Source organism: Pseudorca crassidens, chromosome 15 (genome assembly GCF_039906515.1).
Source record: "Pseudorca crassidens isolate mPseCra1 chromosome 15, mPseCra1.hap1, whole genome shotgun sequence".
Taxonomy (NCBI): domain Eukaryota; kingdom Metazoa; phylum Chordata; class Mammalia; order Artiodactyla; family Delphinidae; genus Pseudorca; species Pseudorca crassidens.
This window is the reverse complement of record NC_090310.1, coordinates 60952215-60965205: the sequence shown is the minus strand read 5'-3', so window position 1 is coordinate 60965205 and position 12991 is coordinate 60952215. Positions and strand designations below refer to the sequence as shown.

At 55.1% G+C, this 12991-nt stretch overlaps 1 protein-coding gene across 4 annotated transcripts in view; it reads left to right on the top strand.

Moving 5' to 3' along the window:
* The first annotated feature begins 6531 nt into the window (after positions 1-6531).
* Positions 6532-12991, top strand: part of LOC137207631 (tyrosine-protein phosphatase non-receptor type substrate 1-like) — a 43244-nt gene continuing 36784 nt past the window's right edge. Inside the window, exons 1-2 of one of the 4 annotated variants that reach the window (XM_067707687.1) lie at positions 6532-6906; positions 7762-7849. In XM_067707687.1, coding sequence (XP_067563788.1) covers positions 7771-7849 — 79 coding nt within the window. In that variant the 5' untranslated portion in view covers positions 6532-6906; positions 7762-7770. Of the gene's footprint in view, positions 6907-7048; positions 7156-7213; positions 7295-7345; positions 7475-7761; positions 7850-12991 lie in introns of those variants that run through there. The other 3 variants (XM_067707689.1, XM_067707686.1, XM_067707688.1) reach the window with 3 other exon arrangements.

Sequence of the window (12991 nt, the reverse complement as noted above, 5' to 3'; positions counted from 1 at the left end):
CATGGAGCTCGAATCGGGTGGGGGAAAACTCCAGCGACCAAAGAGTATGTCATAGTTACATAGCACCAAGAAAAATAAAGTGGGCTGCGGGGTAAGAAATGATAGGACACTTTCAGAAAGGGTGGTCAGGACAGGCTTCTCCCAGGAGGGGACATCTGAGCAGAGACACAATGAAAGAGACGGGGCAAGCCGGGTGGTTAGCTGGGGAGAGTGGGTTCTAGGCACAGGGAGCAGCAAGTGCAAAGGCCCTAAGGCGGGCACCTGCTGGGTATATTTCTGGAATACGGAGAAGATGAGTATGGCTGGAGTGGAGCGAGCTGGGGGAGAGGGGGTAGGCGAGTTCGGAGACGGAGGAGTGGGTGAGATCACAAGGGGCCTTGTAGGTCACACGGAGAACTTTGGGGTTTATTCCAAGAGATGAGAGGCAAGGCTTTTGGAGGTTTTGACTGAAGGAAGGACAAGATGAGGAGTCCAGTGAGAGACAGGAAACCAGTGAGGAGATGGAAGGAAGCAGGTGGGAACAGAAGATAATACGGGTGGTAAGAAGTGATCAGATTCTGGCTCTCTTTTGATGGTTGAGCCAAGAGGATTGGCAGGCAGGACTGTGAGTGGGGCGGGGGCGAGGAACAGAGGGTTCAAGGAAGACACGAAGGTATTTCGCCCGAGCAACTGCAGGAATGGAAGAAGATGGGACAGAGGCACGTGCCAAACCGGCTTCTCACTGCCGTTTGCACTCTCCCTCTCTCTCTCTCTCTCTTTCTCTCTCTCCCTCCCTCACTCCCTTTATATCCATTAATCCTGCCCTCAACCTGTTTCCAGACGAGGAAATGGAGGCTGAGATCCACCCAAGACCACACAGCTAGTGAGGGACAGAACCTGGAGTTGAAAGCACGCCTCCCAGCCACCGAACTGTATTGTCCCATCACAACTGGAAAGAGACTCATCTGCTGATTCATTATTTCATTCACCAGATACTTTCATGCCTGCAACACGTCAGCAGGCCTGGTGCTCAGGCACCACAGAGAGGCCTGGAAATCAGCAAGCCCTTCCATGGTGATGGAGACCCAGGGAGTGTGCTGTGGGGCTTCCAGGCTCATAGCAAAGTACTACAGAAGTCAGAATGTGCAGAGGTTTGGAGCAGGGGCTGGGGAATGAGAACTCCTGGATTCAAAGTCCAACTCTGCAACTCACAAGCTGTGTGCTCTTGCACAAGTCCCTTAACCTCTCTGCGCCTCGGTATTCTCATCTGTGAAATGGGGATAAGAACTGTGTCCACGTAAGAAAGTTGGAGTGAGAGGAGCGTGAGAGAATCCACTGAAATCCTTCCGGCCTGGGGCTTAGTTAACAGTCCTACATTTTAGCTGTGATTAGTATTATCATCGGGCAGAGTCAGCACTTGAACACAGGTCCCCCAGTACACGCTGAGCCAATCAACTCTGTCTTGATGCCACCCTTGCATCTCCACCCTGCAGGGGACCCCCACCCAGAGGTGTAGGGGGAGGCTAGGCTCTGCACAGCTGGGCTCAGCTTCAGGCAGAGCCAGATCCCCAGAGCTTGAGAACAGTGTTTAGGGCCTGGCAGTGCAGTCCCACCCCTGACGAGCTCAGGCGAGCTTCCTGCCTGCCTGCCTGCCAAGTCGCTTAGTCGCTGACTTCCCCTGGAAAGCACTAATTACAGCACAGCTCCCCCAGGCCCTGGCTCTGTGATCTGTCAGAGCCCCGCAGCTTTGGGGCAATAGCTGCAGTCTCTGAACCAGTACTGTTGCCCCCTCTGCTTTCCCCTGGGCTGGGAGGACAGAAAACAGAGGGATAGACAACAGGAAAGCTGAAACTGGGCTCACAAAACAGTCCCACCCATCCATTCAGTGGTTCTTTGAGAACCACTGGACCAGCAGCAGCAGCATCACCTGGGACCTTGTTAGAAATGCAGATTCTCAGATCTTACCTGAGACCTACTGAATCAGAAACTCTGGGGGTGGGGCCCTGGGATCTATGGTTTAACAGTCCTTCCTGGTGAGGATGATACCTGCTCAGCTCTGATTCCTGTTCAGCTCTGGCCGGAAGGTGGGGGCTGTGGAAAGGTGATTACAAAGTAGGGTGCGTTGAAGCACAGGCTCAGAGAAACTCCTTCAAATCCAGACTCTGCCACGTCTTAGATGTCTTACCATGTGATCTTGGGCAGGTCACTTTTGTAATTGAATAGATATTTACTGATAACCTACTGTTCACTATTAAGGCCCTGGGGCCACAGTGCTGGGAGAAAACAATGACAACAGCCAACATCTTTTCCCAGATTAACTCATTTCCCTTACAAGAGACCTTTCAGGTCTGGTTCCATCAATCCCTGAATCTGGGTAAGTGAGGCACAGATGGGCACAGTAACTTGCCCCACAGCTGGTCTGAGGCAGTGCTGGGGTTTGAGCCATAGGATGTGCTCCCACAGCCGGGCACTGGGCCCCAGGGCTAGGCTGACCCGCAGCTAGTTAAGGAGATGGACAACATGCAATGCAGATGCACAACGCTGGCAAGCTGTGATGCATGCAATGAAGACAAAAGAAAGAAGGGAAGGAGGTAGAGCACATTGGGGTGGGGGGAGATGACTTTTATTTATTTATTTTTATTTATTTTTTTTAACATCTTTATTGGGGTATAATTGCTTTACAATGGTGTGTTAGTTTCTGCTTTATAAGAAAGTGAATCAGTTATACATATGTTCCCATATCTCTTCCCTCTTGCGTCTCCCTCCCTCCCACCCTCCCTATCCCACCCCTCCAGGCGGTCACAAGGGAGATGACTTTTAAAAGGGTGGTCTGGCAAGGTGACCTGTGAGCAGAGACCCCTCTAAGGCAGCTTAGAGGAATTATGAGTACCCAGGTGTGGTTTGAAAATGTCGCAAAAATATGCCTGGAAAGCATAGTAGATGCTGAAGAAATGGGAACTGTCGGTACTATTTGGAGAACTGAGCTCGAATCCTAACCGGCTTGGTCACTCACTAGCTGTGTGTCCCAGGTCCCGAGCAAGTCGCTCCATCCCTCTGAACTGCAGTTTCTGTGACCTCTGGAGATGACCCACCTAGAGGTCAGAGAACAGAGCCAGGTACAGTGAGGACAGTCCCTCCTCCGACCCCCCTCCCCAGCTCCTCTCCGGCCCCTCAGCAGCTCCTCTCCGGGGCGGTTGGTTCCCCATCCAGGCTGCCCAGGAGTCCTTGCTGGTTTTATTTTTATTGCTCTGGCTCCACAGCTGAGGCCTCTAACTCCAAATGGCTCCTCTTGCCCAGAAAAATAGGTCGTTGGCAGCTCCAGCCTCATGACAGGCTCCACACAAAGGTGGCTGGCGGGCCTGTGTGCTGACGCCAAGCCCAGGGTGACGGGAAGCGAGGAGCAGAGCCCACAGGGCTGGTGCCCGGCAGCACTGGGTTCCTGCAGGTTCCTGCGTGCCCTGGCAGTGACCCTGGTCCAGTTGCTTTCTGTCCCTGGGCTTGTTTCCTCACCTCTGGAGACACAGTGGGGTTGCTAAGGCTTCAAAGACATCAAAGGGCCTGGTACACACGGGGCACCATCACCCCACCTGCGGAGGCAAACTCCAGATATGCTTCTACCACAGTTGCTTTCACATTTGTGCCACCACTGACCCCTCGAGGAGGGGTAGACCTTGTTATTCCTATTTCACAGACGAAAAGACTGAGGGTCATAAAAAATTTTTCCCCAAGTCCAATGAGTCAAATAGGCAGTCTTGACTTCAAGGCCCTGACCCTCCCCTCCACACACTCATTCAAATCTTTCCGCCGATGCTGGACAACAGGGGAGGGATGTGGGCTGACCTCTGGCTGCTGAGTGGAGAACAGACAAGGGTGGGAAGAAGGAGCCCAGGTGGGAGATGATGGAGGCTCAGACCCAGGTGGTAGCAGGGAGGGGTGAGGGGTGCTTTGGTTCTGGATGTGGAGGGAAGGTCCAGCCCGGGGATGTGCTGACACATTGCTCCAGGGAGTGAGAGAGTTGAGGACCGATGCCTGGATGGAGTCACCTCTGGCTCCAGCTCACATTTTCCAGGTCTCTGCCCAAATATCACTTCTTCTGAGGCCTCCCCTGACGCCCTCCTCTCTCATTAGCCCTGGGCCCCTTCCCTGCTTTATTTACCCTGCAGCCTACCCCCATCCCACAGACCAGCTATTTTAGAGACTGACTTGCTTGCCCCGCCAGAACGTCAGTTCCTTGGGGTGGGGTTTTTGTCTGTTTTTCCTAACTGCTTCATCCCCAGTGCCCAGCCCAGTGCCTGGCACACAGCAGACGCTCAATAAACATGGATAAGCGTGTGAATGAATGAGATAGGTGCGAAGGCAGTTTTATTTTAATCTGGGGCAGCCCAAGATGCCTGCTATGAAGGGGGCTGATTCACCTCAATTATCAGCCATAACCTGTGTGACCTCAGGCAAATTGTCCCCCCACCTCATTATATCCAGCTGCCCACTGGTCTCAATGACCTCCCAGCCCTGACAGTCAGCCACGGGTGACTTTTATGTGGATGCTGGGTCAGGAGAACAAGGCCAGGGCCCCCACCTGGGGCGGAGGTGAGGGTGTTGGGAAGTCCTGCTGGGCGCCCTGGCCTAAGGTGCTGCATATAAATAGCAGCTAGTTCCACTATTATCCTTCCCTAATCCGCAGTTTCCTAATCCCGGGCAGGTTTGTGTGTGTGTGTGTGTGTGTACAGTGAACAGCAGAGCCTTCTGGAAGCCCAGGCCAGAGGCTGCCTCATCTCTGACCTTCAGTAGCGGCCCCGGCCCCCACTTCCACCCACATGGATTTGGGGGATGGATTTTCCCAGAAGCCCCACTGGTCACCTTCGTGGTCTCAGTCACATGTGGCCTTGAACAGCTAGAGACTCCCTACCCTCACCTCAGATACTAGGAGGATCCCAGAAAAACTCCTCACTGGTGTCCTGATTCCACACTCCCTGCCCTCCAGCCCACTCTCCACTTATAGCCAGAGTGGCCTTTTAAACACATAAGTCAGACCATGCTTAACACCCGCCAGCGATTTCTTTCCTGCAGAATAAATGCAGGCGCTTTACCAAGGCCTGCAAGGCCACCCAGCTGGACCACTCTCCCCCATCCTTCACTCGTTCCCCTCCAGCCAAGCTGGCCCCTGGGCCTTTACATGTGCTGGTTCCTCTTCCTGGAACAAATCCCCAAATCCTCACCCTGCTGTCCCTCTTTGTGATTCAGCTCCCAGCTTCTCCGGAGGCCTTACCCTTATCTAAATGAGTGCACCCTTCTCACTGTGTAAGCTCGACCTTCTGTTGTTCATTAATTATTTCTGCTTGTCTACCTATCTGTCTCCCCACTAGAATGTAAATTCCTTGTAGACAGGGACATGGCGTGGGTCACTGCTGTACTCCCCCACCCAAAGAAAAGAAAATCCCCTGGCACTTCAAATACTGCCCAGGTCCCTGTGGGTTCCCAAGGACTGCTGTCAAATGCTTGACTTATTTATCAAATGCTATGTGGCACTTGGTACATGCCAGGCACTTTTTAAAGTGTTGTATAAATATTAATTTATCTAAACCTCACACCAGTCTTTTTAGGTTGATACTCCTGTTGGCCTCATATCAGATGAGGAAACTGAGCCACAAAAATGACAAGGTATTTTCTCAAGTCTACACAGCTCACAAGAGGTGGCTGGCAGGATTTGAACCTAGGCAGCACCCTGCCTGCCTCCTTGTCTTAGCATCATACCAGGACCAGGCACTCGACAGGGAGGCTGGGGTAGGGTCCGGGGAGGCGGGGGAGAAGTGGGGGCTGTCACTGTACAAAGATCTTTAGCCTGGGAATCAGAAATTCAAATCTGGTTTCTACCCAGGCCTTGCTGTGTGGCCTTGGGCAAGTCCCCTCCCTCTCTGAGCCTCAATCCCCACACAGTTTATAGAACTGGCCTTTCTCCCACCTTGCTTCATATCTTCCTAATGGCTTTTTGAAGCCAAACGGCTACTGTTATTTACAATTAGCAGAGGGTCTTGGTCTCCCTTCCCTTCCACAGTCTGGAGCCTTCTTTGGCCAGGTGACCAGAGGATTCCCACCTGCTATCTCTGGCCTGGCTGCTATTGGGTACACAGCTTTCCCTCAAAGAAGGGGAGAAACAGAGGGAGAGATTGAGAAAGGGAGAATGGTTGCTTTTTTCTCACCAGCAGGCTCTGTCCTGTCTCCAGACCTCTGGCCCCTGCTCTCCTCCCATCCCCTCATCTTCCTCACCACCGGCCATCTTCCTGAAGCCCAGGCCTTCAAGTTCCCCCTGGCCCCGCACCCCTGCCTGGGCCTTCCGCACCCCTGAATCAGCCATCCTTGACAGAGAGGAACCTCCCTAAAAGAGCCCACTTGCCCAGGGAGGCCCGGACCCTTCCCTTCGGGTTTCCTGGCCACAGCCCCTCTTCTACTCCCTCTCCTCCCCGCGAGCTTTTCCAGGCGGTACTGAAGTCCTTCCTACACACACGCTATTTTTGTACCATCACTCTCTCCTTCCTCCCCCCTTCCCCCTACCTTCACTTACTTCCTGCTTTTCCTTCACCTCGGCCCAGCTCTGAAAGAATCGGGGCCCCTCTGGCCCTCACCCACCCCGAGAGGGGCCTTCGGCTTTGGGGCACAGGAGCAGGGCCACTGGGGAGGGGCGAAAGGCAGGCTCCCCCTTCATTCACTCCCCCGCTCCTTCGCCGCCTCCAGCCTCCCGCGGCCGGAGTCCGGAGGCGAGGGGAGGCCGGCCGCAACTTCCCCAGTCCACCTTAAGAGGACGATGTAACCGGCTCGCGGCGCTGACCTTAGAAAAACAAGTTTGCGCAAAGTGGAGCGAGGGGCCCGGGCTCTGGGCAGCTCCGGCGGCTCTTCCACCGTCTCGCAGCCCTCGCCGGCCCGGCGGCGCAGGTCCGAGCCCGGCTGGCCGAGGGAGGGGGCGAGGGGGAGGCGGTGAGGGGGAGGCGGTTCGGGGCCCGGGGCCGCCGCGCGGGCTTCTGAACTGGCATATTGTCGGAGCCCGGGCTCGTCCAGTCCTGAGCCGAGAGGGGCGCCCCCGGCGGGGGCCGCAGCCTGGGCCCGGGCCGGTGTGCGGGGGTGCCGGGGCCGCGCGCGCCGCCCTCCCTCCCGGGGCGCGCAGCCGGCGGGCGTTCGGCTGAGGTGCCGGCCGGGCTGGAGCCCCGCAGCTTCCCGCGCGGCCGGCGGGAGGAGGGGGAGGGGAAGGAGGGCGGGGGCCGTGGCCGGGACTATGGGCCAGAGGAGGCGAGCCACGGCGCCGCAAGGAGCCCGGGCGGGGCAGGTGGGCAGCGGCGGGGGCGGCCGGGCCCGCTGCCCCTCGCCCTGCCCTCGCGTCGGTCCTCCCTCTCCCGCGCTGTCTCGATCTGCGCGCCGCCTTGCTCACTCCGAGCTCGCTCGCTCGCTCGCTCTCTCCCCCTCTCTCGCCTCTCTGTGTCTCTGGCTCTCTGCCTGGCTCCCTTGGGTCTGTTTCCCTCTCCTGCCGCTTCTTTCGGGCCGTCCCTGGCTTCGTTTCTCGCGTGCTTGGGGTCTCTCCCCCTCTCCGCCTCTCGATCTCTCCGGGGGGCGGGGGGTTCTCCGAAAATCGCGGCGCTAACGGCGGCTCCTAAGCCGCTCCAGGCGCCCGTACCGGGGAGGGGGGGGGGACCCGGCCGCGAGGAGAGGAGAGGGGGGAGCCTTAGTCATTTCCCCGCTCCAGTCCGCGCCCGCCCGAGCGCGCACTCACGGCCGCTCTCCCTCCTCGCTCCGCAGCCGCGGCCCATGGAGCCCGCCCGCCCGGCCCCCGGCCGCCTCAGGCCGCTGCTCTGCCTGCTGCTCGCTGCGTACAGCGCCTGGTCAGGTAAGCACCCCCACCCCCCACCGCTGCCGTCCCCAGATTGCGGGTTCAGGCCTCTCAGACCGCCACTCGGCTAATGTCGAGCAGTATGGGGGAGAGGTGCCCGTAACCAGGGTTACAGATGCGGAAACTGAGGCCCAGAGAGGGACAACGACTTGCCCAAGGTCACACAGCCAAGGATGGAACACAGTCTCTCTCGACTCTGACTGTGCGACACTATGCTGGGCACCAGGACAGCCCCAGATGAGTTGGTTCACCAGCCCCTGCCCAATCTGTTGGCGGAGGCAGGCTGTCAGAAGCTTTCAGAGCAAGGCGCCCCTGGCTTCTCTAGAAGCTCTTATGTTTTCCACATGTTTGACTTCAGGGTCTAAGAGAAGGGGCAGAGGTCCTTCCAGTACTGACGGGATGGAACAGAAGCAGGCTGTTGCAATTAGGGAAGAGTGAGCTATCCCTCTTGTGCGCAGAGTAAAACAGTGTTAGTATGGGGGAGAGAAAGGAAGGGAGGCCAGGGTAACCCTGGGGTGAGCTGCTGCAATCCACAGGTCCTGATGTGGAAACACGGCGGATTGTCCCCGTGGTTGCCAAAGCCTCTTGCTGGATGGTCGTGCTCCCTGCTGCTCTCCGGCCCCTCCTCCTTCCTCCTCCCTTCCCCAGGCTTCCAGGCAACTCCCTGCAGCTCAGGTGCTCTGTGGGGCTGTTACCTGTGGCTCTGAGCGTGTCTTTTTGTTGGCCTACATCAAACACCTGGCTGTATCCAGCAGGCGGGCTCAGAAGTCTACCGTGTGTTCACCAAGGGGTGAGGTCACCATTCAGGAGCCCTGCTTCTTAAAGGGGTTTTGCAGCACCCTGAGTATCCTGGGAGGGGGTGGGGGGTGGAGAAACTGCGTTAAAGGAGTTGTTGGAGGGAGAATGGGGATCTTGTTTTTTTGGCTCCTTGAAGCCGTGTTGTCAGCAGAGGGGTCTCTGCACCTCCCCTCCCCTGAGGAAGGAGGTAAAGATGAGCTCAGTATGCACCTCCCCCCTCCTGCATTTGCCTAGAGACTGGTAACCATCTGATAGCTGTGAGAAACGGAGAACTAGCAAACAGTGGGTGGAGGGAGTGGTGGGGGTGGACAGCAGCTTCTCTCTGCCCCACAGTTTCCCCTGATCCCCGGAACCCACGCAGCCATCCCCCCACCTCCCCTCTCCCAGTCTTTCAATTACAGTTGGGTCCTCGCTGGACAAGAGGAGGTCCTGATAGATTTCATGGCTCTCTGGTGAGCCGGTGGCATCTCCGATCTACTCCTTCCTGCCTGAGCCGGCCATTTACACCCAGCAAAAGTCCGAGGCCCTGCCCTGCCGTCCTTCCTGGCCTGGAAGTGCACGAGGGTCTCTCTCAAGCGCTTAATTTTCCTGAAGCAGGGAACTGGGTCCAAGTTAATTTCTAAATGTCTATTCCAGACCCTTCTCTAACCAGGACCCCGTGGTTCCATCCCTGGCAAATGAGGGGTGATGCTGATTAATGAGTGGGCAGCTGCCTTTCCCAGGGCTACCTGGGAACACCAACACCCTTCTCGGGAGGAAATTCTCCCCGTTTTGCCTATAAAAACAATCTATAAAATGGTAAAGTTTAGGCCATAAAACTTCTGTTCCAATCCATTCAGTATCAATAGCCTGAAAAAGTGGGAGCAGCAGACGGGCAAAGATTAACTTGGAAATAAATAAATCTTAGGAGGTAAGAATAAACTTCTTGGTTGAGGGTGGTGGGGAGGGGGTGTCACCGCCAGAGGTCAAGCATCCCAGCATCCTTCACTCGGTTCTACAGGGTCCCGGTCACCCTCGCCCGTGGCATGGAATTCACCTGGTCTGGCTGAAGGATGGGCCTTCAGACCCTTCTCCCAGGGCTCCAGGCATGGGCTTTATGACAAAGCACAAGAGAGGCAGGACAGAAGGGCAGGAAGGTAGAAGGAGGCAGTTGTGCAATTTTCTAAGAAAATGGATTTGTTTGCGAAACTCAAATGTCAGGCTTAGGAAGACAGCTTTGGATTGAATGACTACTAGTGTCTCTGGCAGAACTGTCAGCCTGGGCAGTGTCACATGACTGCTGTGGCTTCACATGATCACTGTTTGGAGGGGGCTGGTCATGGGAATTATCTTGGTTGGGGGAGACAGGGAAAGAAGTTTCTAAAGATTGCTCTCAGCACAGATGCTGCCAAAGGGAAATTCTGAAAAGAGGCGGCGAAGTCACCAACCTGTGTTCTTGGAGCCAGCGTGAGGCCTGTTTCCTCAAACAGCTTCACCGAGGGAGATTGTGAGGCTGGCAGAAGGGCAAGGGGCCGGGGTGGGGACAGCTGGGCAGCCGGATTCTGCAGCACAGCAGCGGTGCCTGACACTGAGCCTGCAGGCTCCTCACTTTGGCCCCACCTAGGTCTGGCGACCTCTCGGACCCCTGCTGAACAGACTTCAGATAAACCCCCATTCACTCCTCGCTCTGACTTGGAGAAGGCCAGGCCAAAATGGGGGTCAGGCTTTGGGGGACAGCTGGCCCTCTGCTGAACCTCTCACCTGTCGGAAGAGCGTAGCATGCTGGTGACTCCTCTGTACTTCCCTAAGTGGTGAAGTTCATCTCACTTCCTGTTTCACAAGAAGAGAAAGGGGGGCGGAGTGCTTGGCCCCAAAGAACTCAGTCTGTGGAAGGTCCTTTAAGGCCTTGGTGTTCTCTGGGTACTTTCTTGCCATTAATTATTCCTTTACCAACCCCGTGGAGACTCGTGGTGTGATTCATCCAGCACGTATGAAGTCCTGATGGGAACCGTGTGTTGAGAGAAGGGAGGAGAACCAATGTTCCTTGAATGTTACCTGTATTCCAGGCTGTGTGCTGAGCGCCTCATCTGCGTAATCCCATCAATCAGCGAAGCAAAGCATGAGTTGGCTGTTATCCCCATTTTGCAGATGAGGAAAATAAAGTCCAGAACTGGGGAAGTAACCTGTCCAAGCAGTAAGTGGTAGGGAGCCTGGATTTTGAATCCTGGCCTCATGGCTAGGCAGCCTTTGAGGGAGGAAATTCAATGACTTAATCAGGGTTACTTAGTCCAAGCTGAAGAGAACCAGAGGGGCCCCCACCCAGCTCAGACAGAGGTTTGTGGAAGGGTTCCTTCTGGGGCAGAAGTTGTTAACTGAGCCATGGTCATTTCTCTGAAAGCGCCCAGAGGATGCAAGCACTGGCAGCCCCTTGGTCCTCATAAACGACAGCTCTGGGAGCAGTGTGGCTCCCATCAGAGCCCCCGATCTGGACAGCCGAGCTCTGGAGGCCCCAGAGCTGGAATCTTCCTCCCTGCATCTTCCTGGTGCCCTTTGCGACAGATGGAGAGGGGGTGTGTGAGAGGAAGGCAGTCTAAAACTGTTGTACAGATCCCACACACGCTCGCTTGCTGCTTCCAATGGCTCCGTGCGACAGATTATTTTCTTATTTGTAGTCCTGGACTGATGGAAGGTGCCCCCCCGCTCCGCCTCTTTTTAATGTGCTCAGATTTCTGGTCTGTCAACACAATTCTAATCATGTCACTCCCCTGCTCAAAACTGTTGAGTGGGTCCAAGTTTTCTTTTTTTAAAAAAAAAAACCTACAACAAGGCCTGGGCTCCCTCCCTGACAGGCCCTATTCCTCAGCTACATGTTTTCCAAAGAGCTGACCTGTTGAGATGCTTCTAAACGACCAGGCTTCCTCCCTGCAGCCAAAGCTTTCCTGGCAGCTCAAGTGCATTGGCATCTAAGAGGCCCTGAGAAGGCCTGCAGTTGTAGAAGCCCCATCCAGGCCTTGTTTGCTCCAGGGTTCCCTAGACATATGAACAAGAAGCATTGGGTTTGTTTAATGCCCATTAACACGCGGCCTAACCCAGTTTGGTAAATGCCTTCGTACAAATCCACACCCTCAGCTGAACTTTCTCATCTCTGTGCCTTCACTTATGCTGTTCCTGCCACCAGAGATGCCCTTCCCTGTACGTCCCTATCTTCATATGTCGGAATCCTACTCAGCCTTCCATTTGTGCTGCCTCATGTTCCGTGGGATCTCTTCCTCCTCTGAACGTTCACCCCAGGATTTATCTAAAGCTACTTATCACTTTCCCCTTGCTTTATCACATATGAGTGCATGTTTAACTCTGGTTCACATAGTGGTTCTGCATTGTAGCCTCTCCACATACAGACACAGCATACCCTACTTGGACAATTTATTGAGCTCTGTGTTTCGGTTTCCTCACCTGTAAAATGAAGTTGACATCAACAACTGTATTTCAGACACTAAGTCAGCCAACCCATGTATAACACTTGAAGCCATGCCTGGCAGGTAGTAAGTGCTCAGTACCAGTTTACTGCACGTTACGTTCAACCAGTGTTGTAATCGTCATTGTTTCGTTCTTTGGGTATTCTCATCTATGGGAGTGGGACTGATGTTGGAAAGCACCCAGCACAGCTCCTTGCACACAGTAGGTGCTCACAGAACAACAAAAGCTGTTGAGAGTGAACACGAGATTGGCACTTTTCCCTGTGGCTTTTGTGCGGTTGGGGAGGACAAGTTGCGCAGAGACCGACCAGCTGGTGTGATGGAATAGTTACTGGGACTGAGCGGCCACCATGGGCACAGCCTGCCTCTAGGTGTCTCTGTCCGGATCCACAGGGCTGGAATTGCCGATTCCTAGACCAGGAAAGCAGGAGGGGGCCTGAGAGAGCCATCAGTCAGCACCTCTTTGTGCAGCTGAGAAAACTGCAGCCCTGAGGGAGGAAGGGACCGGCCAGGCTCACACAGCAGGTCCCTGGCAAGGCCTGGGTGGCATGCCAAGCCCCCTGTCATCCAGGCCAAGGCTCTTTAAAACTGAGCTGTGCTGGAAGTTTCCATCGTTAAAGCTAGAAATCTGACAGGATCCCAAATTCCCTGGAAAATACCAAAGTAATAATAATGGGAAACATTGTTTCTGGCCACTTACTGGGCTCAGCACTGGGCATGTATGATCCCAGTGGGACTCACAGTTACCCTGGGTGATGTGCATGGTTGTAATCAAATCCATCTGACCAGTGAGGAAACTAGGCTCAGAGAAACAGAGCAACTTGCTCAAGGCCACACAGTAAGTGGCAGAGTCAGGATGACCATAGCACCCATGATGTACGCTCAC